Raw genomic sequence first — 21,817 nt, 5'->3', positions numbered from 1 at the left:
ACAGCCAGCCTGTGTGTAGGCTCCGGCGGGGACCCGAGCCCTGACCCCTGGCTCACCTCTCACCTGTTCAGGGAAGGCTCGTGGCGCTCCTCGGCTTTTCCCTCTCCAGCGCGGAACTGACTCTCCGTCCAAGCATCCACCATGTATGGACTTGGAAAACTTCATTTCACTTCTAGCCTTGCCGGAAAAATCTTGCAATGGAGGGGATTAGCTGTCACCTCACACTGTAGGAGAAAGGCTGGGGGATGTAGGATGTTGGGTAGTTTTCCCTAACACAGCACGGGGTCCCAGGCCCACTGAACTCAGAGCCCCTGCTTCTGCTAGTACGGGATGTTGAGTTGCCACCCAATGGGGCTTAACGGGGATGATAAAAACAGCAACCAGAAACAACAGCCAGTGTTGTGAGCACTTCAGCCTGGGTCACTCGGCAGGTACTCTCCCACTGTATCCCCCCAGCACCTCGCCTGGTAGACGCCGTTACTCCCCCTGCTTTGTAGGTGAGGACACGGGTATCCGGAGATGTTAGGTAACTCATGCAATGTTACGCAGTAGATAAGGGGCGGCGCAGGGATCTGTTCGGCCAGACTCCAGAACCCCAACCTTGCTCTCCTGCCCCTGCCTCAACTCCAGGTTCCTTTTCCCAGTTTATAAGTCATTTTTACATTAAGTCTTGATTACATCCAACTTTCACAAGAACACTATAAGCAAGGGCTGTTCACGTTTCGGCACAAAGGAAGCCAACCCTCAGAAAGGTGAATCGGCTGGTACACAGTTGGTAAGTGGTGGGTTTTCTAATGCCCCTTGAAGGTGTTCTTTCTACTGTTCACCTACTTACCCCGCAAGGATCTGGCAATGATTGGAAAGGTTTTGTGGTGGAAGGGATTTTAAAATGTAGGGAGCCCTGCATATGCATTAGCAAGGCTCCTTTTTGGGGATGGCCCGTGGAGGTGGTCATCTGGCTCACACTCACCTTCCAGAATTGCATAGGCCCGGACCCCCTGATTGGTGCTGCTGAGGAGGAGGAAGGCTGGGCTGGAATAGGCAGCCTCTCTGAAGCCAGCATCCCCTAAAAGTCAGATCATTCCTGCCAGTGGACGGAGGCTACTAAGGCTTATTGATTCTGTCAGCAAATATTTATTTGTTGAAATAAATGTGTCAGGACCCAGCTGCATCCTTGTGAGGGGGACATCAGTGAACAAAAGAGATAAAGTCCCTGTTCCTTTAGAATTTACATTCCAATGGGGGAGGCAGATAATAAACCACAAGAAATAATGGGGCTAGGGCGCCCGGGTGGCTCAGTCGTTAAGCGTCTGCCTTCGGCTTGGGTCGTGGTCCCAGGGTCCTGGGATCGAGTCCCACATCGGGCTCCCTGCTTGGTGGGAAGCCTGCTTCTCCCTCTCCCACTCCCCCTGCTTGTGTTCCCTCTCTCACTGTCTCTCTCTCTGTCAAATAAATAAATAAAATCTTAAAAAAGAAAAGAAAGAAGGAATGGGGCTATAGAAATGGAGGGGTTGGGTGGGAGAGGTGCTATTTTTGATCGGATGATCAAAGAGAAGTCTTTCTGATAAGGATGACATTTGAGCAGAGACCAGAGCAAGTGAGGGAGCGAGGCATGTGGCTATCTGGAGGCAAAGTGTTCCAGACAGGAGGAGGAAAAGTGAGTGTAAGTGCCCAAAGCGGGAGGGAACATGCTCAGTGTGTTTGAGTTGCAGAGAGGAGGCCAGTGTAGCCCAAGTGGATTGTCATTTTGCATTTTGTGACCCAGAATTCCTTTATGAATCAGCTACTTTTTTAAAAAAAATGACAAATCTAGTCTAATGTGCTGCAAACTTGATATGTTTTTCTTGCAAGCAACTTTGAATTTTGAAGATGAAAGATCCTAATAGAATAAAAAAAATTCTGAAGATGGACAAAATAGATAAACAGGAAAAAGACACCCACCGCCATGCAAAACAACTTTTGTCATTCTTAGAATGATGCAAATTTCATTTCAAAAAAACTTATTTCGAAAAGCAAAGTTCCATCGGAAGCATTCTCAAAAAAATTGGATGAAAAGAATCTCTGACAAATACGCATGGCACAACGTTAACCGAAATGAAAGGTATTCGATTTTATTTAAGAGATGATTCTAAACATGTTATAACTGAATATACACACGGAAAAGGATCCGAAAGAGGCGCAGACAAATCAAAACATTGCTTTGATTTAGGGAGGGGTCCGTAGATAATTGTCTTCATTTTGAATGTGTATGATTTCAGAAATGTCTCTCATAAAACAATTTAAAAGTGTTGAATGTGGGGCGCCTGGGTGGCTCAGTTGGTTAAGCGACTGCCTTCGGCTCAGGTCGTGATCCTGGAGTCCCGAGATCGAGTCCCGCATCGGGCTCCCTGCTCGGCGGGGAGTCTGCTTCTCCCTCTGACCCTCCCCCCTCTTGTGCTCTCTGTCTCTCATTCTCTCTCTCAAATAAATAAATAAAATCTTTAAAAAAAAAAACCAAATGAGGGCGCCTGGGTGGCTCAGTCGGTTGGGCGACTGCCTTGGGCTCAGGTCCTGATCCTGGAGTCCCGGGATCGAGTCCCGCATCGGGCTCCCTGCTCGGCAGGGAGTCTGCTTCTCCCTCTGACCCTCCCCCCTCTCATGTGTTCTCTCTCATTCTCTCTCTCTCAAATAAATAAATAAATAAATCTTTTTAAAAAAAAAGTGTTGAATGTGCCACAAGATGGCCAAAGTTAATACCCAAGGAGATGTAAACTCCATCAGAAAGAAGCTGAATTTTAAAAATTGCTCATTAGATGAGCTGGGGTTTAGGCAATTGTTCTAGAAGCACTAAGGGATAAGCATGAGCGCCTCAGTCAGATAAATCTGGGTCCGCAGTTAGTGGCTGTGTGACCTCTAGAAAGGCACTTAGGAGCTCTATTGATTTCATCATCTTTAAAGTGAGCATAATAAGGGAGGGTTTAAAAAGATGATGTATGATGTGCAGAATAAACAATAAGTGGAAGCTACCTGCATGATAGAGCTGGGTTTGAGGGGCGCCTGGCTCATGGGCACAAAAGGATTATGTTCCCTCCAGTCTTTCTGCAGTTTTTCCCAGGGACAATTGTCAGCCTGGCACATTCATGCAATATCCCAACTGCCAGTGGGCACAGGCAGTTACGTCTCCTTAGCAAAACATCTATTTTAAATGTTTTCTTTTCAATTGAACATATGCACTTCTTTTTTTTTTTTAAATAGAATTAGATTTTATGAGTCATTGAAGGACAGAAGTTACTTCCTCCCCAAATTTGCTGTCATGGTCCAGCAAGAACTCAGTTGCAAGGCATGCCGGGAAGGGCGTCAACCCAGAATGCATGCTGGGACAGGGAAGGGGATGGGGATGATTCCACTTGCAGGGCTGGCCCCTGATGGCGTGTCCATCGAGCACCGTGAGTGTCCGAGGGGTCCTGGTAACTTGGGATTGGCAGTATCCAAGGATATGGTTTGATGTAAGGGCGTTGCTATAGGAAGCTCTGGTGTAGTCTCAGTTGACAATGGTTGGGTTGCAAGAAACAGAAAACCTCCTCCTCCTCCAAACTATCGCATGTTTAAAAAAGAGAGAGAGAGAGAGAGAGAGAATTTTATTGGGAGGAAACAACCCAAAGGCAAAGATGTACCTGAGCCTCATGAAGAACTAGAACTTCAAAGCTTTCTAGAATAGATCTCTTGTTTCTTTCTCCTTGTTTTCTTTGTCTCTCCCTGATCATGGTAATGTAGCTTCCCTGGCCCCCTGCCGGTTGCCTACCTGCCGAACTCCCTGAGTCCTAATTCATACTCATAGGGAAGAGAATCTGATTGGTTCAGCATAGGTCAGACGTTTGATTCCTGGCCCAGTCAGCTGGTAGTTGGCTACCACTAACTCAGCTGGAAGCTTTAGGAAGGGGTTGTATCTACAGGGAAGGGATAATGCTACTCGCCTCAGGCGGGAGACGCCATCTTGAGTGCAAGGAAACTAACCGTGTTGGAGCAGGACAGAGCCTGCTGCTAGTGGTACAAACATGGCGCTGAGGGCCTCCAAGGAGAGGAAGCTGCTGAGAGCTTCACAGGTATCAGGGCTTTAGGCAACAGAAGCATCAGAGGATCCTGAGTTCAGGAAAGGACTCAGGAATGCAACCCAGGCCTATAAAGTGGGCATGGGTTGGAAGAGACACAGCCTGGGTCTCTCTGCCTTCTTAACGGTGGCCTTTGCACGTTCATTCAACAATTAAAGGTCTGTTGAAATCCAAGAATGGAGAGATGGTCCTAGCCCTTGAGAACTTTGCTCTACATGTGGAATGGCAAGGCTCGGAAAGCTGGAAAAGAAGAGAGGAGCATCCATTGCTTGATTCTGATGGTAATTCTAAGGCTATGGAGTAGAGAGGAAAGAAAAGTTGTGTGTGATACATGTCCTTGACCACACGCTGACTGGAGGGAGGCTCTGTGAGTTTGCATAGATGGGATATGCATCATCTGATATATCTTTGGAAAAACCTCTGAAGGAGAAGCTATTCTTACCCCTTTCAGAAAGCAGGGAAGGTTTAGTATCTGTTGCAAGGTCTCAGAGTGGGTAAGCGATATAATTGGGATTAAACCCAGGACTAGCGCTTGCTAAAGCTAGGGCTCTTAACCACAGCGCTGTAAGCTTCTCGAGAGGAACAGATGCATCTGAGCAGTAATAGGAACAGCTTACAAGACAGGATTAACTCATTGGCCAGCTTAGAAAATCATTAAAGATCACGCAATAGGTAAATGCTTACTGACACTCCCTTGAAAGCATGGGGGCGTGCAGTTAGAGTTGCCCACGTTGTTGATCTTCTCTGTCTATGGTGTCTTATTAAAAGTGGCAGGCATCCCCCCAGGCGGTCACATGAATATCCCACTTTCAGCTGTCTTGGAGAAAGAATGATGATTTCTTTGAATTCTCTGCCCTACCCCGGGCCCCCCAGATAAATTTGGCACGTGCCTTGCAGTCAGTGTTTTAAATCAAATGACCCTTACACTCACGCTCCAGATGTGACACATCCTGTCCAACCATTTTTCATGATGTGGTGTGACAGACAGATATTTAGTTTGATTTACTTACTGATTGAATATGGGAGATAAAGGGGAAAGGAGATTTAAAATTGACGGAAGTCGTTTTGGGCCGAGGGGACAAGGGCAGCAGGTAACGAAGAATAACACCAATAACAATGACAATTTGGGAAAAACACTTTGGAAGTTGCGCAGACTGGCTAGGTTGAAGAGAAAGATGGTGAGCTTGCCTTTCTGAGCTTTTAATTGGAGTTGACAGTGGGACACCCACGTAGAGACGTCCTGTAGCCAGCTGGAGCTGACTGGAGCTCAGAAGAAAGAAAAAGGATGGAAATATAAGTCAAGATTTTCATCAACCCAGAGAGATGAGGGTTGAAGCTTTGAGCTGTGCATGTCCTCTTCGGAAAATTGAACACGTAGGAGATTCTCGATACTCAATACATACTTTCTGATTTTCACGTAGTAGGGTACAGCGAATAGGTCCTAATCGAAAACTAATGCATGTGACCAGAAGAAAGATCTTTTGAGGTCTTGAAATAATTTTATCGGAAGAGTGGGGAACATGGGGGTGCCTGGCTGGCTCAGTCAGAAGAGCACACCACTCTTGATCTCGGGGTTGTAAGTTCGAGCCCCATGTTGGGTGTAGAGATTACTAAAATAATAATGATAATAATAATAATAGTAAATATAAATAAAATAAATTTAAAAAAATAAGAGTGGGGAGTCAAATTTCAGGGCCCTAATGGGGGAGGGGGGTAATTATGTAAGAATCCGAGGCAGTGGGTGAGGGCCATTTAGTTAGCTGACGCCCCCGGAGCTCCCTCTTTGTGCCTGTCACGCAATTTCTCTTACCACATTTTATTTTAGATTATGGCTCAAGTTAGTTGCATATTTGTTTTCACAAAAACTCTGAATTCTCTGAGGGCAAGGTCTGTATCTTATTCATCATTTTTATCCCTTTAACACCTAATACATGACTTGCAAAAATAAATGCCCAAGGAAAATTCTAAAATTCACTTTGCAGGGGTGCCTGGGTGGCTCAGTCAGTTAAGTGTCTGCCTTCAGCTCAGGTCATGATCCCAGGGTCCTGGGATGGAGCCCCGCATCGGGCTCCTTCCTCAGCAGGGAGCCTGCTTCTCCCTCTCACTCTGCCTCTCCCCTTGCTTGTGCTCGCTCTCACTCTCTCTGCCAAATAAATAAATAAAATCTTAAAATAAAATAAAATAAAATAAAGTAAAATTCACATTGCTCAAGATTGGTTCTAGATTGCCCCTGGCAGTGTTTTTCAAATTTTGATGTTCTTCACTTTGGAGTGGGAGATGAACTTGGTGGTCCGTGGACAAAATGCATTGGTTTTAAGCATAAGTCAGTTGAGGGATCGATGTAACAAAGCCAGGCTGGATATAGCATAGAGTTGATAGACTCCAGATATGCATTTATTTTTTTTGCAGAGAAAATTTCCATTTATGACTTTAGTATGACGTTTTAAAATTTTTCAACAGTGTGTTCCAGTGAAAAAGTGGGTTCATGGAAATAATTTAAAATAAGTCAATTTTAGTAGACGAGGCAGACAAACGGTAAAATCTGGAAGCTAGTGCGTGAGAAAACCGAGTTTGAAGGGTGATGGCCTTCCGCCATGTATCATTATCTGGTCCTCCCCTGCCTTGCTCTCTTCTCCTTTGTAACTCCATACACTCCTCTCTCCCTCTCAGCAGTCAGAGCCATAAAATCAGGGGCGTCAAGGGGGAGTTATGGTATCCAAAATACACATTAAAATAAACACAAAATGAAAGAACTAAAGCCACATGCATCCGTAGCCCACCTGGAGTTCTCTCCCACCGCACTTTGGGAAACGTTGCTGTTTGGAAACTTACCTGGTCTCCCCACTCATCGGGCGAGTTCTTAACATTGGGCACCATGGATTGATTCACAGTGGCATTTTTGGAAGAAGAATAATGCCTCGCCTAAGAGGGAGCATCATTAAGTGTGTGTTCGGAAAATGGAAGGCGAACAGGATGCCAGCCACAGTGTTTAATATGTAAAGTACCAGTGTGCCAAAGCCAGATTCAGTACAGTTCAAAGATGAGAGATCGCAGGATTTCCCTGCATACGGTTCGTGGTAGAAACAGACCACAAAACGTGGTCTGCAGTGGGGCTGTCCCTGATGTTGGGATTCTAACTAATGAGTTTGGGGGGCAAGCTGAGTTCTTCCAAGCAGAAAGCAAGCAAGTGAAATCTCTCCCTCACTTGCTTTTCTCTCTGTGGCCAATGCCATCTGCTAGTTTTAAAAATAATTTTTAAAAGCAAGTGTTTTGGTTCCCTTCAATGTGCAGCAAAGACAGATGCTATTTTTAAGGCTTGTTTTCTATCAAAAAACCCCAAAGAACCAGGGGCTGGGTGTTGGCAGTTCTGGCTGTCTCCACTAACTTGGATGTGACCTTTTTTTTTTTTTTTTTTTGCAAATCTCATAGGCCTTGGACACTGAGAAACAGAAGTGATAATTCTACCTCCGTCTCTGCCTCTCACTAAAGATGTTGTAGGGGTCAAGTAGTATCAGTCTGAGAAAGTCCCTTGACTTGTCAGAAATAATCGGTTAACCTGTGCTTTGTGCCTATGACCTGCCAGTTTCTGTCTTGATGTGTGGCTGGAGCTCAGCTCTATATCTCTTCTCTCCGCTCCTGGACCGGAAGCTCTTAGAGAGGAGGGTACACCCACACATCGTAAAATGTCTAGCTCTGCACCTTACACAGGAGGAGCCTGGAACGGACCTTCCTGGGTTCAAATCCCAGCTCTGCTGCTGAACAGCTGAGTGACCCTCAGCAAGTTACTTACCCTTTTCTGGGCTTTAACTTTCCCATCTTTAAAAGGGGGAGCAGGGTAATACTGTCCTGTTGGGTTGTTTAGAGAGAGAAGTGAGGTAAACTATTTCAAGTGGTTGACTCAGTCCCATGATAAATGCTCACAAGATGGTAGCTTTATTTCATAAGAGGTATCATTCCAATTATTAGACAATACATGTTGGACACATGCATCTATGACTGTTACATAGAAGATAAAGTTCTGTGCACTGTAAGAAAGATTTTGTTAAGATTTTGGAGGGCCAGCTGCATGTTAGAGCACTTCACGCATGTCATCTTCGTTCTCTCTGGGTTCCTGGTCTCACAGTCCCTCAGGACAGCTTTGTGACGCTGGGCAGCAAACCTCCTTTTACATTGCAACCCAGCCACACCAACCTACAGATTTAACCAAACACACATAAATATAACCAAAACATAACACCTAGGGGTACTCTGTGCAGGGCGCTCTGATCATTTCCATTCTGTTCTCTTTGATTTTTTTATTAAGTTGATCATGTGACTTGACCCAAGGGGACCTCTCTAAGAAGAGGTGAAGTCATTTGTTCATTTAGCAGGCACCCCTTGATGGAAGAAGAAGCAAATCTCATGGAGGTGTCCCCCCAAGGACCATAACACTCATCTGTCTCACTAAGTCCCAGCAATAACACTGTGGCTCAGTTATTATTATTATTATTATTATTATTATTATTATTATTATTAATCTCCATGTCACAGATGAAGAGACCCAGATGTTTAATAACCTTTCCAAATCAGGAAGCAAAGCTGGGTTCCAAATAAAATCTGTTTGGCACCATTCTCTTGACACTTACTATGACCTAGTCGTGGGACAGGAACAGGGCTTACACGGCTGAGCGGAACACAGCCCCTGACTCTAAGATAGTTCCCATCTCCCTTGAAAGACATGTTTAAAGAATTCCCTGAGTGGGGTATAGATTCCTTTTTCTGGCCCAAACTCGTTTCCTTCTGGATATGTTCTCTGAGGCCACTATTTCTCAAATTCTAATAATTCATTTTTCCCCCATAGTCACGATGTTAGATATCTACTACAATACTTCAAACCTCAAGGGCTTAAAACCATGATAAACATTTATTATCTCACAGTTTCTGTGGGTCAGGAACTCAAAAGAGTGGCTAACCTGGGTGGTTCTAGCTTGGGGGTCCCACCTGAAAGTTGTCATCAAGCTGTCGTCTGGGCTGCAGTCATCAGAAGGCTTGACTGGGGCTGGAGGGTCTGTTTCCCAGGTGGTTCCCTCTCGTGGCTGGGGAGTTGGTGTTGGCTGTTGGCAGGAGGCCTTGGCTCTTTGCCAGATGTACCTTCCCGAGATGCTGCTTGAGCGTTCCCATGGCCTGGCGGCTGGCTTCCCCCAAACCAGTGATCCAAGAGAGAGCAAAATGGAAGCCACAATATCTTTTGTGACCTAGTCATGGAAATCACACACTACTTTACTGGTACAACACTCTACTGGTTATACAAGTCAGTCCTATTCCTTGTGGGAAGAGGCTACTATGCAAGGACATAAATACCAGGAGGCAAAAATCATGGGAGGCCATCATGGAGGCTGATTACCACAGCTACCTATTATCTGTAATATGATCTATGTATTTCTTTTCTTTTTTTTTTTTTTTAAGATTTTTTTTTTTTAATTTGACGGAGAGAGACACAGCGAGAGAGGGAACACAAGCAGGGGGAGTGGGAGAGGGAGAAGCAGGCTTCCCGCCGAGCAGGGAGCCTGATGTGGGGCTCGATCCCAGGATCCTGGGATCACGACCTGAGCTGAAGGCAGACGCTTAACGACTGAGCCACCCAGGTGCCCCTATGTATTTATTTTCTATCCTTTATTACAATTAGCTTTATCCTAAACAATAATATCCATGAAGTCACAATATTAATGTGCTAATTACATTTTCCAGTGCAAACAAATATAACTTGACAGCTATTAATTTAAAAAAATTCATGTACCGCCTATGCCCAGTTGCATACTTCCAGTGGCACAAATATTACACTTGGGGGAATAATGGGCCTGGCAAATGGGGGCCTGTCATAGAGTCCTGGGGGTTTTGATCCTAAATCCCAGCTATTCCCTGCTCTCCATGTGGAATCTGAGAAATACAGGATATTGATGTTGCGGTTTGCTCTCTTCTAGGACCGCCTGTACTTTGTGATGGAGTACGTGAACGGGGGTGACCTCATGTACCACATCCAACAAGTTGGCCGGTTTAAGGAGCCTCATGCTGTGTAAGTACAAACTTGTGCTATGCTTTTCCCTTGGGATACTTGGTGGGCTATTAGTTACCTTGGGTTTTCAGCTGAATAGGGATTCTTAACATCTTGAGCTGCTTCTTCTTGAGAAATGTATGGCCAGGGAAAAAGGTATTCTGCTTGACATGGGATACTTCTTTCTTTCCTTGACACCAAGAACTTGAAGCTTGAAAACCACAACTATTTCTCTAGCTCTGATTTTTGCCCTTGACTCCGAAGGAAAGGCCCCGTAGATTCCTTGGGGGATGTCGTGGTAGCTTTTGCTTTTTCATTTGTCAGTCTTTCTTGAGAGCTTACTGTGTGCCAGACCCAGAGAGTTTGTAGAAACTTGCTCAAGATCACAGAGCTAGTGTGAGACAGATCCACATTCTGACCCAGATTTTTGCTCTTATGCTCTGCTCTCCATCGCTCACTCTCTTGGATGCCCTCCTTCCTGGGGGGATGACCAATCAAGTTGCTTTGTGGCTGTGCCCCGAGGCTCCTGGGTGGGGAGATGATTGGGTTTTTGGAAATGTGTTTCCCCTGCTGAGTCCATTCTGTCCTTGTCAGTCCCCAAGGCAGCCAGTCTTTTCTTTTGAGAACATGGATCTCATCATATTCTTCCCCTGCTGGTGAACAGAAACAGCAAGTCATAGGATTAGCAGAGATAACCTCTCCTGAGCAGTTGGCTGAGATCTCATTGTCCCTCTAGAAAGCTCCCCAGGACTCACCTAGGGCCCCTCCAGTCACTCCAGAGGCTTGCTGACTCCTGTTCAGCTCAGCTTTGCCCTCTCCCCTCCCACCTGCCGAGGTGAGCACTGTATTCTGGTAGGGTTTGCATTCTAGATAGCTCCATGCACCATGCCTAGGTCTTGCCACGATTCTAAGGGGACGATGGGCTTGGCTCTTCTTTTACTTCTAACACCTAATTGACCACAGACCCTCATCCCATTATCACACAAAACAAATTGTCAGGACACTTCACAGAGTTCCCTAAAGCCCTGCCTAACCCTGTGGTATAACTGGGACTTTCTGATTCTCTCAAAATCTCTTTCCTTCTGGGCCTCCGTTAAGAGCTTATACGTTGGGCAGATGCCGTGCCATTCCTTAGTGATATAACTTGGCCAAGTCCTTTTCTGTCACTGACCCTCAATTCCTCATTTAAGGAAGAGGGAGGTACTAGTAGGACCTACCTCAGAAGATGGTTATTAGAATTTAATCAGATAATGACCTACAATGATGGTATGTAGACGGAAAGCCTTCAACATATGAGCTGTTAGTGTTCAGATCTTAAACTTGCCTTACACTGAAACTCATTCTCCAGCCAGTCTGTCCTCCCCATGGCCTCCTCCCCACCGATCAGCTGGTGAACCTCTGCCCACCTTGATTTGTCCTGAAGGCAGCCTCGTGGCTCTCTAAACCCTGTTAATTTGTCCACACCCCCACACTTTGCGTTACGAGATGTGTGGTTGACCATCTACGGTGGGATGTGAATGCCCCATGCCTCATTCAATATTGTATTGAATTCTGAGGGTTTGCCAGGCATATGGTGTCCTTGAATCTCTCCATTGCTTTTTTTTTTTTTTTCCTAATTTCAGATTTTACGCTGCAGAAATTGCCATCGGTCTGTTCTTCTTACAGAGCAAGGGCATCATTTACCGGTAAGTGAGCACTGCAACCCCTTCCATCCCCTCTGCTCCCTCAGCTCCTCCCCTCTCTGCCTCTTTCTTTAACTGCTTTTAAAATTAGAATCCCTGGTGGGGGAGGAATCCTCCAGTCCTGACTTGGGCATGTGTTCGCATCGCCCACTGCCCTGGCAAAGTTTGGGCAGCTCTAGATGCTGACGGAAGATCGCTATGGACCCTGCCACCAGTGATGGTTCAGAGCCTCAAAGGGGAGACCATTTGCTTGAAGGAGGGCAAGCTCGCCAGTGGGGGCCCAGCACTTCCTTCTCTTGCCTCAGGACCCCAAATCTGGGGAGCAAGCAGAGAATCTTGGCTGGCAGGGATATGATGGGTCCTATTATTATGAGATTATTTATTTATGTATTTATTTTCTTTGCTACGTAACTACAATTTAGAAATTAATCTCTGAAATGCTTGCCCTGAAAGACAGGATTAAGTTCAGGACTTGGCATTTGCCCGTTTTTGGAGGAGCAAGTGTATGATCATAGCTGTATGAGTCATACCATTTTATATTTCATGCAAGGCAGACTACTGAGCCTGAGGCTGCTATTTGACAGTGAGTCCAGGATGTACGATTCTCCTTACACCACACAGATGCGACGGCAGAGGCAGTGCGGGCTCGGGCTGGCTGGTTACGCAAGAGAGGCTAACAGGGGCCCGGGGCTTCCAAAGGGCACTTGGCACGGGTGAAGGTCTATCTAAAAGACTGTGAAGAGCCATAAAATTCCATGCCATTCATTTAGCTGATGGACATTTATTGAAAGCCTACTATGTGCTAAGCACTCTTTTCGACGGTGCAGATGCAACAGGGAAGAAAAAAGGCAAAACCTCCTGCCTTTGGAGAACTTCAGTTGTAGTGCTGGGAGACGGATACATAAATCACAGAGATAGAGCCTGTCAAGGAGCGATAAGTGGTAGGGAGAAAAGCCGAGCAGGGGAGGGGACTGGCATGGGCCTGGTGGTGACGGGGGTGCCTGTCACTCTGTGGAGAGCACGGGATCAGCGTCTTGCTGCAACCGAAGGACGTGGGGCCAAAAAGCGTAAAAAGATGAGCCATGGTGGTCTCAAGGCAGATAGTGGAGGGGAGGCTGTGGGCACTGATGGAATGGAGAGATGGAAGGTGGGCACCTTGCCAGAAGCCTGCAGAGTCCAGGGGCTTTTTTTGAACTCCTTGAAGTGCTGATATGAATCTAGCGGAGGAGGGGACAATCGTCCTGAGTACGTAGAGTCCCTACTCTGCTTCGTTATTCCTGATAGGGGAGGGATGAATGAAGGTCAGGAAGAGGAATGGTTTCACCTGGCACTTGGGCGAGTTCAGTGAAGAAATAAAAAGAGAGATAAAAAGAAGAATTCAAACTGTAAATCGCGCGCTCATTCTGGCCATGCTTGCCCTCAATGAACCTGTATCACTGTGGGTGCAAGAGAGGCACCTAGGAAGCCTCTAATTCCATTTCCTCTTTGACTGCTGTAAGTGGGAGCACCTTGTGCCAAATGGAACTCTGGTGTTGAAGGGTACACATTATCTTCCATATGACATGACCCCTAATCCAAGCCAGTAACTTCAGCAGGGGCTTAACTGAAGAACGGGGATCATGGGTAATCATTCACTCCACATGATCTTCACCTTATGTGCTGACATTAGAACCTAACTCTTGGACAGGATGGGTCTTGGTTAGAATAGAACTGGCCACTGAGGTTTGCTGAGAAGATTAAATGTGGGACTACAAGTTTATTGGAAGAAAATCCAGCCCCAGGGGAGGAGCCGGGAGAGGAAATAGGAGTTTCTTGTCAACTGGGTTGGGATTCAGGGTTGGGTTTCCAATCTAGTAGGGTCGTGGATTGGGGTCTGGGATCCAGGACCTTTGCCATTCCAGTTATAAAATACAAAGATTAGATTTCGGTGCTAAGACTGCCTAACTCAGAGCTCTCTCTACCAACACATTCTCCCATTCTTCCTCAACTATTCATACTTCTTAGGGGACACTTATCACTCTTTTAAGGCATTCAGCATCTGAATCCCTTTCATTCGTGTGTAGGAACAAAGTCCATCTCCTGTTCTACAGATGGAAAATTCCAGATACTCTCACAGCCTCCCTGCAACAAGGGCAGACACACAACCCAGGCTCTGACACTTGTCACACTCACACAACACCATGAATCAGAAGGTAGTGACCAAGAAAGGCAGAGACTGTAGAATTGAGGGTGGCCATAGTAATCAGCTACATCTATTTTCCGGAGGCATGAGGGAAAGCACTTCTTAGCAACAATATCCAGAGTCCAGCATTACGCTTCATGGAACAAGATGTCTGTACCCAGTGGTGGCATCTGTGACATCTTCACTGGCCCAGCTCTGCGTGCAATTAAGCATTGTTCCTAGCTGCCTCGCCTCTACATCTGGTTCTCCAGCCTCCTAGGAGATTCTGTGAACTCCCAATACCTTTTTAACAATCCCTTTCCAGGTTGACATGGTCAGAGTTGATTTTTGTTGCTCACAATCAAAAACCTTGATTGAGACAGAGTTTTTGAAATTGATAATCAAATGAAAACCAGTAAAGATAAATTACCTGGCAGAAGATGTGTGGTTTTATAACTTCGTTGAGGTGACCTTCATGTGGTAAGGTCTTTTAAAATATTACAAATCTCTCCCTCTTTCATTTACATCTCTAGTTAATTGGAGAATTCTTAAGTAAAGAGGATGAGGAATTAGGTTAGACTTGCCCTCTCTGAGGACCATAACTGGAGATGTTGGGTGCAGGGAAGGACAAAGATCCTTCCAAACTTCGTGTCTTATTTATGGATCACCATCCCTAGAATGTGTGATGGTTTTGCCCTTGATGGATTTCTGAAAATGAAAACAATTGCTCCAGCCCCCTTTTGAAGAAGAAATGATGGATTATTACATTGAACCAAAGGATGTAGTAGACTATCAAAAATCATATGTGGCAGTGAATATGACTGGGTTGTCCCCCAGCTGCATAACCTGCTGGCTCTTGGCACCTGAAGTTCCTTTTTTTTTTTTTAAGATTGTATTTATTTATTTATTTATTTAGAGAGTGGGGGGAGGGGCAGAGGAAGAGGGAGAGAGAATCTCGAGCAGACTCCATGCTGAGCACAGAGCCCGATGCAGGGCTTGATCTCATGACCCTGAGACCATGACCTAAGCCGGAATCATGAGTCAGATGCTTAACCAACTGAGCCACCAAGGCACCCCCTGAAGCTCCTTTTCTATAACACATGAAGTTGTTATCACTTTCCTAGTTGTCCCAGCTGCCTGTTTGGGGGCATGTGGTCAAGCTGAGGGGAATGTCATGGGTCTCTGTTATTCAAATCACATGTAGACCTGGCCGGTTTAGGTGAAGCAAGTTGCTACAAAGTCCAGTGTAAGTTCTAAGCTGGCATTCAGAGACCACTGTGGCTTGTAGAAGGATGAAGGCTGGATATGGGTGGTACATGGACAGCACCAAAGATCATTGTATGTTGCTGTTGGCAAATGGGGTGCAAGTGGGCCTCCCCTTGGATGAACGGACCTCACGGGCATAGATAGGATATGCCAGTATGTTTTTTTCAGGTTGTATTCTAGTCGAAGTTGTATTATAGTCGAGGATGACAACAGCAACTCAATTCAAACTAACTTGTTAAAAAAGATATTTTATAGCTGACATAACTGAAAAGTCCAGGGGGCAGATCTGACCTTACACCAGGATGGGTCCAGGGGCTCAAATGATGTTATGAGTATTCACTTTATCACCTTCCCTCCAGTTTCTGCTTTATCACTACTAGCTTTCTTCTCCATCTGGTGACCCCTGGCACTTCTCGACTTACATTCTACCACCTGAGCAATCCCAATGTAAAAAGAGCTCATCTCTTTCCTGACAATAGTGCCAGAGCTGATGCTCAATGGCTTTGATTAACTCATATTGGATCACATGGCCATTCCTGGAACAGTCACTGTGACCAACAGAATGAGGTGTTTCCAGTGGCCAGGATAGGCCCACATGACTGATTGTGGAGCCAGGAGCTGGGATCAGCACCACCAATCTTACATGGTTTGAGAATCAGGAAAGGATAGTCCTTCAAAGGAATATTGGGATGCTGTCATCACAAGATGCTAAAATAGGCAGGTACCGCAGATGTCCTCCACCCAATAAAGATGATTTAAGATAGAGATCTGAATTGAATAGTAGACCCCATTACCTCTCAGGAAATTGGACTGTATTGAGATTGAAGACTGGCCAATAGATCATCACTACTCATTGATACTAAAATACCAAGTGTTGACACTGGAGTAGATGTTTAGGGAAGAAGAAAGTGTGATGATACTGGAGTAACCAATACTCTGGGAATGTGCAACCATTTCCAAAAATAATCAAGCTCTCCTCATCAACATGGATGAAATAAAAGAATGCAAGTATAGCACATGTCCTTTAGGTTAAAGTTCAAATGTTACCTCCATGGAGATGACACCTTTCTGGCATCCTGTTTGTAGAAACCTTCCCCAATTACTAATTCATCATCCTCTTCATTTTCTTCACACTGCCCATCAAAATCTATGGTAATCATAGAATTAATAATAATGTGATAATTCAGTAATATATAATAATTATAATTAATAATCATATAATAATTATAGATTTGGACACTTGTTAATTGTCTTTTCCCCTATACTGGAATTTAATCTGAACAAGAGCAAAATGTTTGTTTACCCTGTTCACAGTATATACCTAGCTCCAAGCATAGTGCCTGTCACGTAGTAGGTGTGCAGCCCGTTTTTTTTTTTTGAGTGAAAGAATCAATGGGAGCTCTTGCAGTCATGTCCCAGGAATCAGCCTAGGAGAGCTTGGAGTACTTGAAGCTAAATAAGATTCTTTCCATCGGTTTTTTTTCCCTCCATGATCTTCAGAGATATTTTCAAAAATAATAATTTTGTGAAAAATGTATCTTACTATGAAATATAAGGGGTCCTTAAAGTACAAGGACTGACTCTTGAAATGCTCCTGGATACAAGAAGCCTCTGTGGATTCTCTGCTCTTTATTTAGCTTCCTGTGGCTCTCTCTTCTCGGAGCTGCTGTCTCATTGTGTCCTCGTGAGATGCTTGGCACAGTTGGATCTGTAGAAAAAGAAAACAGACAAGTTTGTGGACCCCTCTTTATCGGTCAGATTATAAACTATTAGAGGGCAAGGGCTGGCTCATACTCACCTCTGTGCTTCCCCAACACCTAGAACAATGTTTTGTACGTAATGAGTGGCTGTTGGTTGACTTGAAATAAATAGCATTTGTTAAATCCTTACATTTTTATGTCTGCTGCAGTGACCTCAAACTTGACAATGTGATGCTGGATTCAGAGGGCCACATCAAGATTGCTGATTTTGGCATGTGTAAGGAAAACATCTGGGATGGGGTGACCACCAAGACATTCTGTGGCACTCCAGACTACATCGCCCCTGAGGTGAGAGCTGATGGGACCCCTAACACATGTCCATGTTGCATTGATCTCTCACCTGTGCCCTAGATGACCATGTCAGAGCTAGGAAAGGTCCAGGGGGGTACTTGGCAAGCAAAACTCAGGCTAGTCCTTCTCCTATACTCTAAATCGTTCCTTGGAGATCACACATGCAAATTAACTTTGCACACATCCAGAAGCTCAGGCCCAAAATACATCAAGGTTTGGGGGAAAATTTAAATAAAACTCAAAAAGAACCATCCACACATCAGGAGAGTTCTTCAAGCTGCTATGGCTCATAGCCATATGATACTGCCTCATTATGACACTGAAATGTTTGTTAAGAGGAGGGAAAGAGAGACAGAGAGGGCTTCCCTAAGCTGACATATGACATAGGATTTATGTGCTGATTCTAAATCCTGAAAGACTTAGAATTTTTCTTTTTGTGAGTAAGATATAAATGAAAGGGAAAAGATTTAAATCTAGTGCCTCTGCCTCCCTTCCCAAAGGAAATGGTCAGTTGCAGAATGGATTTCCCCAACATGTCATGGTACAGAATTTGTGCCAGATGATAGCCTTCCTTTTTCTCTGAATTGGTGCTTAGAGAAGTGGCATTTTGCAATCTACTACTAGATTTTTAGGAAAGGAACTGAGGATGTGGCGCCGAGTCTTGGAAATGGGTATTCTAGAATTCTTTTCTTGACTGTCAGTCACTTATTTGGGGCAATGGTGTTGAGAGGCCCCCATTTAACTAAATAATTTGCCACAAAATTTAAAACCTGCATACTCTTTTACCAAAATAGTTCTTCTAGGAACTTAGTTTGCAACACACATGCACATAGCTGAAATGATATGTGTTTGAAGTCCTTTCTTCGTTACAGTGCTATTTTTAAATAATGAAAAATACGAAGCAACCTCAATGACTATCAGTAAAAGAATGGTTAGCTAAAATATGCTACATTCACATTAAGAAGTACCATGCAGCTCTTATAAAGATCAGAGTACATCCGTATGTACTAACTTGAACAATGTCTGTCAATCAAGGAATGGACAATAGACTGAATTATTTATAGTATGAAATACCACATCAATTCAATTCAAAAGACTGAGTTATATATATAGATATGGAAAGATCTTTGAAACATATTAAGAGAAAAAAAATCAAGGTACAGTGAACCCCTATATGCCAACGAGCTGGACAACCTAGAAGAAATGGAAAATTTTTTAGAAACATGCAACTTAATAAGACTGAATCAAGAGGAAATGGAAAATCTGACCAATTCCTAGTAAGGAAATTGAATAAGTAATCAAAAATCTCCCAATGAAGAAAAGCCCAGGACTAGATGGCTTCACTGGAGAATTTTACCAAGCATTTAAAAAAAATTAATACCAATCTTTCTCAATTTTTTCTGAAAAATCAGAGGAGGGAAGACTCCCAAACTATTTTTACAAGTCCAGTATTATTCTAATACCAAAAACAGAAAAAAACACTACTAGAAAAGGAAACCACAGGCCAATATCCCTGATGGGTGTAGATACAACAATTCTCAATAAAATACTAGTAGACTGAATTCAGGAGCACATTAAAAGGATCATTCACCATGATCAAGTGGGATTTATTCCTGGGATGCAAGGATGACTCAACATATGCAAATCAATCATTGTAATACATCACTAATAGAATAAAAGAAAAGAATCACATCATTTCAGTAGATACAGAAAAAGCAGGGATAAAACAAAGGTGTCCATTCTCATGATGCCTATGCAACATAGTACTAGAAGTCCTAGCTAGAGCAATCAGGCAAGAAAATAAAAATATCATAATTGGAAAGGAAAAACTAAAAATGGTCTCTGTTTGCATATGACATGATTTTATATATAGAAGATCCTAAAGACTCAACCAAAACTGTTAGATCTAATCAATGAATTCAGTAAAGTTACAAGATATGATATTAGTATATAATTATCAATTAATAATTAGTATATAATTAGTATATAAATATCAGTATCATTTCCATATACTAACAACAAATTTTTTGAAAATGAAATAAAGAAATGGATCCCATTTACGATAGCATCAAAAACAATAAAATACTTAGGAAATAAATTTAACTAAGGAGGTGAAATATTTCTACTCTGAAAACTATGAGATATTGCTGAAAGAAATTGAAGAAGACACCAATAAATGGAAAGACATCCCATGTTCATGAATTAGAAGAATTAATATTGTCAGATGTTGATACTACCAAAAGCCATCAACAGATTCAAGATTTCAACTGCATTTTTGACAAAAGTACAAGAAACACTGCCCAAGTTTATGTTGAACTACAGAAGACCCTGAATAGCCAAAGATTTGAGAAAGAATGGGGTGCCTGGGTGGCTCAGTCAGTTAAATGTGAGACTCTTGATTTTGGCTCAGGTCATGATCTCAGGGTCATGAGATCGTACCCCGTGTCAGGCTCCACATTGGGTGCAGAGCCTGCTTAAGATTCTCTCTCTCCCTCTCCCTCTCCCCCTCCTTCCTCCTCTCTATCTCTATCTCGCTCTCTAAAAAAGAAAAGAAAGAAATGATAAAAAAGAACAAAGCAGGAGGCATTATACTATTGATTTGAAGCTATACTATAAAGCTATAGTCATCAAAACAATATGGTACTGGCCTAAAAACAGATGATAAGTAGGCGAACGGAACAGAATCAAGAGCCCAGAATAAAACCTAAGCATACGTGGTCAACTAATGTTTGACAAGGAAGCCAAGAATACTCAATGGAGAAGTCAGTCTCTTTAATAAATGGTGCTGAGATAATTGGGTATTCATATGTAAAAGAATGAGACTGGACTGGACCGTATCTTACACCACTCAAACAATTAACTCAAGGATTAATGACTTAAATGTAAGACCTGAAACCATGAAACTCCTAGAAGAAAACATAGAGCAAAGCTCCTCAATATGGGTCTTGGTCATGATTTTTAGGATATGACACCTAAAGCACAAGCAAAAAAATCAAAACAAGTGTGACCACATCAAACTAAAAACCTTCTGCACAGCAAAAGAAATCACCAACAAAGTAAGAAGAGAACCTATGGGATGGGAAAAGTATTTGCAAACGATATATCTGATGAGGGGTTAATATCCAAAATATATAAAGAACTCATACAACTCAACAGCAAACAAAACAAAATAAAAAAATCAGTCAATTAAAAAATGGACAAAGGACCCAAATAGACATTTCTCCAAAAAAAAAAACCCAACAACCCCAAAGCCATACAAAAGCCCAACAGGTACATGAAAAAAAATGCTCAGCATCACTCATCATTAGGGAAATGCAAATTAAAACCACAATGGGATTATCCCCTCACACCTGTTAGGATGGCCATTATCAAAAAGACAAGAGACAACAAGTGTTGGCGAGGATATGGAGAAAAGGGAACCCTTGTAACTGTTGATGGGATTGTAAATTGGTGCAGCCACTCTCGAAAACAGTGTGGAGGATCTTCAAAAAATTTCAAAATAGAGCTACCATATGACCCAGCAATTCCACTTCTGGGAATATATCCAAAGGGGGAAAAACACACACACACACTAATTCAAAAAGATATCTGCACTCCCATGTTTATTGCAGCATTATTTACAAAACATGGAAACAACCTAAGTGTCCATCGGTGGATGAATGGATAAAGAAGTTGTGGTTTATATACACAATGAACTATTATCCAGCCATAGAAAATATAGATGGACCTTGAAGGCATTATGCTAAGTGAAATAAGTCAGACAGAGAAAGGCAAATACTGTATGATCTCACTTATACGTGGGATCTTGAAAAAAGAAAGAAGAAAACCAAACTCACAGAAAAAGAGATCAGACTTGTGGTTCCCAGAGGTGGAAGATGGGGAGGGGGATTGTGAGAGGGTGGTCAAGAGGTACAAACTTCTAGTTATAAGATAAGTAAGTATTAAGGATGTAATGTACAACATAATACCTATAGCAAACACTGCTGTATGATATATAAGAAAGAGAATAAATCCTAAGAGTTCTCATCACAAGGGAGAAAACTTTTTTCCTTTTTTTTCTTTCTTTTCTTTTTATTGTATCTATATGAGAAAGTAGATGTTAGTTGAACTTATTTTAATCATTTTCACAATATATGTAAATCATACCATCATGCTATGTGCCTTAAACTTGCACAGTGAGGTATGTCAATTATTTCTCAATAAAATGGGGGGGAATCAAGGTACAGAATGTTAAATACAATATGATACCATATACGGAAAACAACAACAATACACAGATCACTGCTCTATGTTTCCTATGAGTATGTAGAAATACATGTAAAAGCATAGAAAATCTGGAAGGTTCCAGACTGATTTTATAACATTGGTTACCTCTGAGGATAAGAGCATGCTAAAAAGAAATTTAGCTCAATCTGTATACTGTGTACATTTTTCACAAGGTAAATATATTTGTGTAAAACTCGAATAATTAAAAGTGATCTTTTTAAAAAATCCTTTCTAGATTTCCCCTACTATTGACAGTAGAGCATTCCTGTGAA

General features: G+C 43.1%; 1 protein-coding gene across 2 annotated transcripts in view; it reads left to right on the top strand.

Moving 5' to 3' along the window:
* PRKCB (protein kinase C beta) overlaps window positions 1-21,817 on the top strand; it is a 317,015-nt gene that overhangs the window by 261,012 nt on the left and 34,186 nt on the right. For both annotated transcript variants that reach the window (XM_034988039.1, XM_034988038.1), the window contains exons 11-13: window positions 10,049-10,140; window positions 11,742-11,804; window positions 17,138-17,276. In XM_034988039.1, coding sequence (XP_034843930.1) covers window positions 10,049-10,140; window positions 11,742-11,804; window positions 17,138-17,276 — 294 coding nt within the window. The remainder of the gene's footprint in view (window positions 1-10,048; window positions 10,141-11,741; window positions 11,805-17,137; window positions 17,277-21,817) is intronic.

This window comes from Mirounga leonina, unplaced genomic scaffold (assembly GCF_011800145.1).
Source record: "Mirounga leonina isolate KUSES-001 unplaced genomic scaffold, KU_Mleo_1.0 Mir_448, whole genome shotgun sequence".
Taxonomy (NCBI): Eukaryota; Metazoa; Chordata; class Mammalia; order Carnivora; family Phocidae; genus Mirounga; species Mirounga leonina.
The sequence above is the reverse complement of the archived record's forward strand: the minus strand, read 5'-3'. Positions and strand labels throughout refer to the sequence as shown.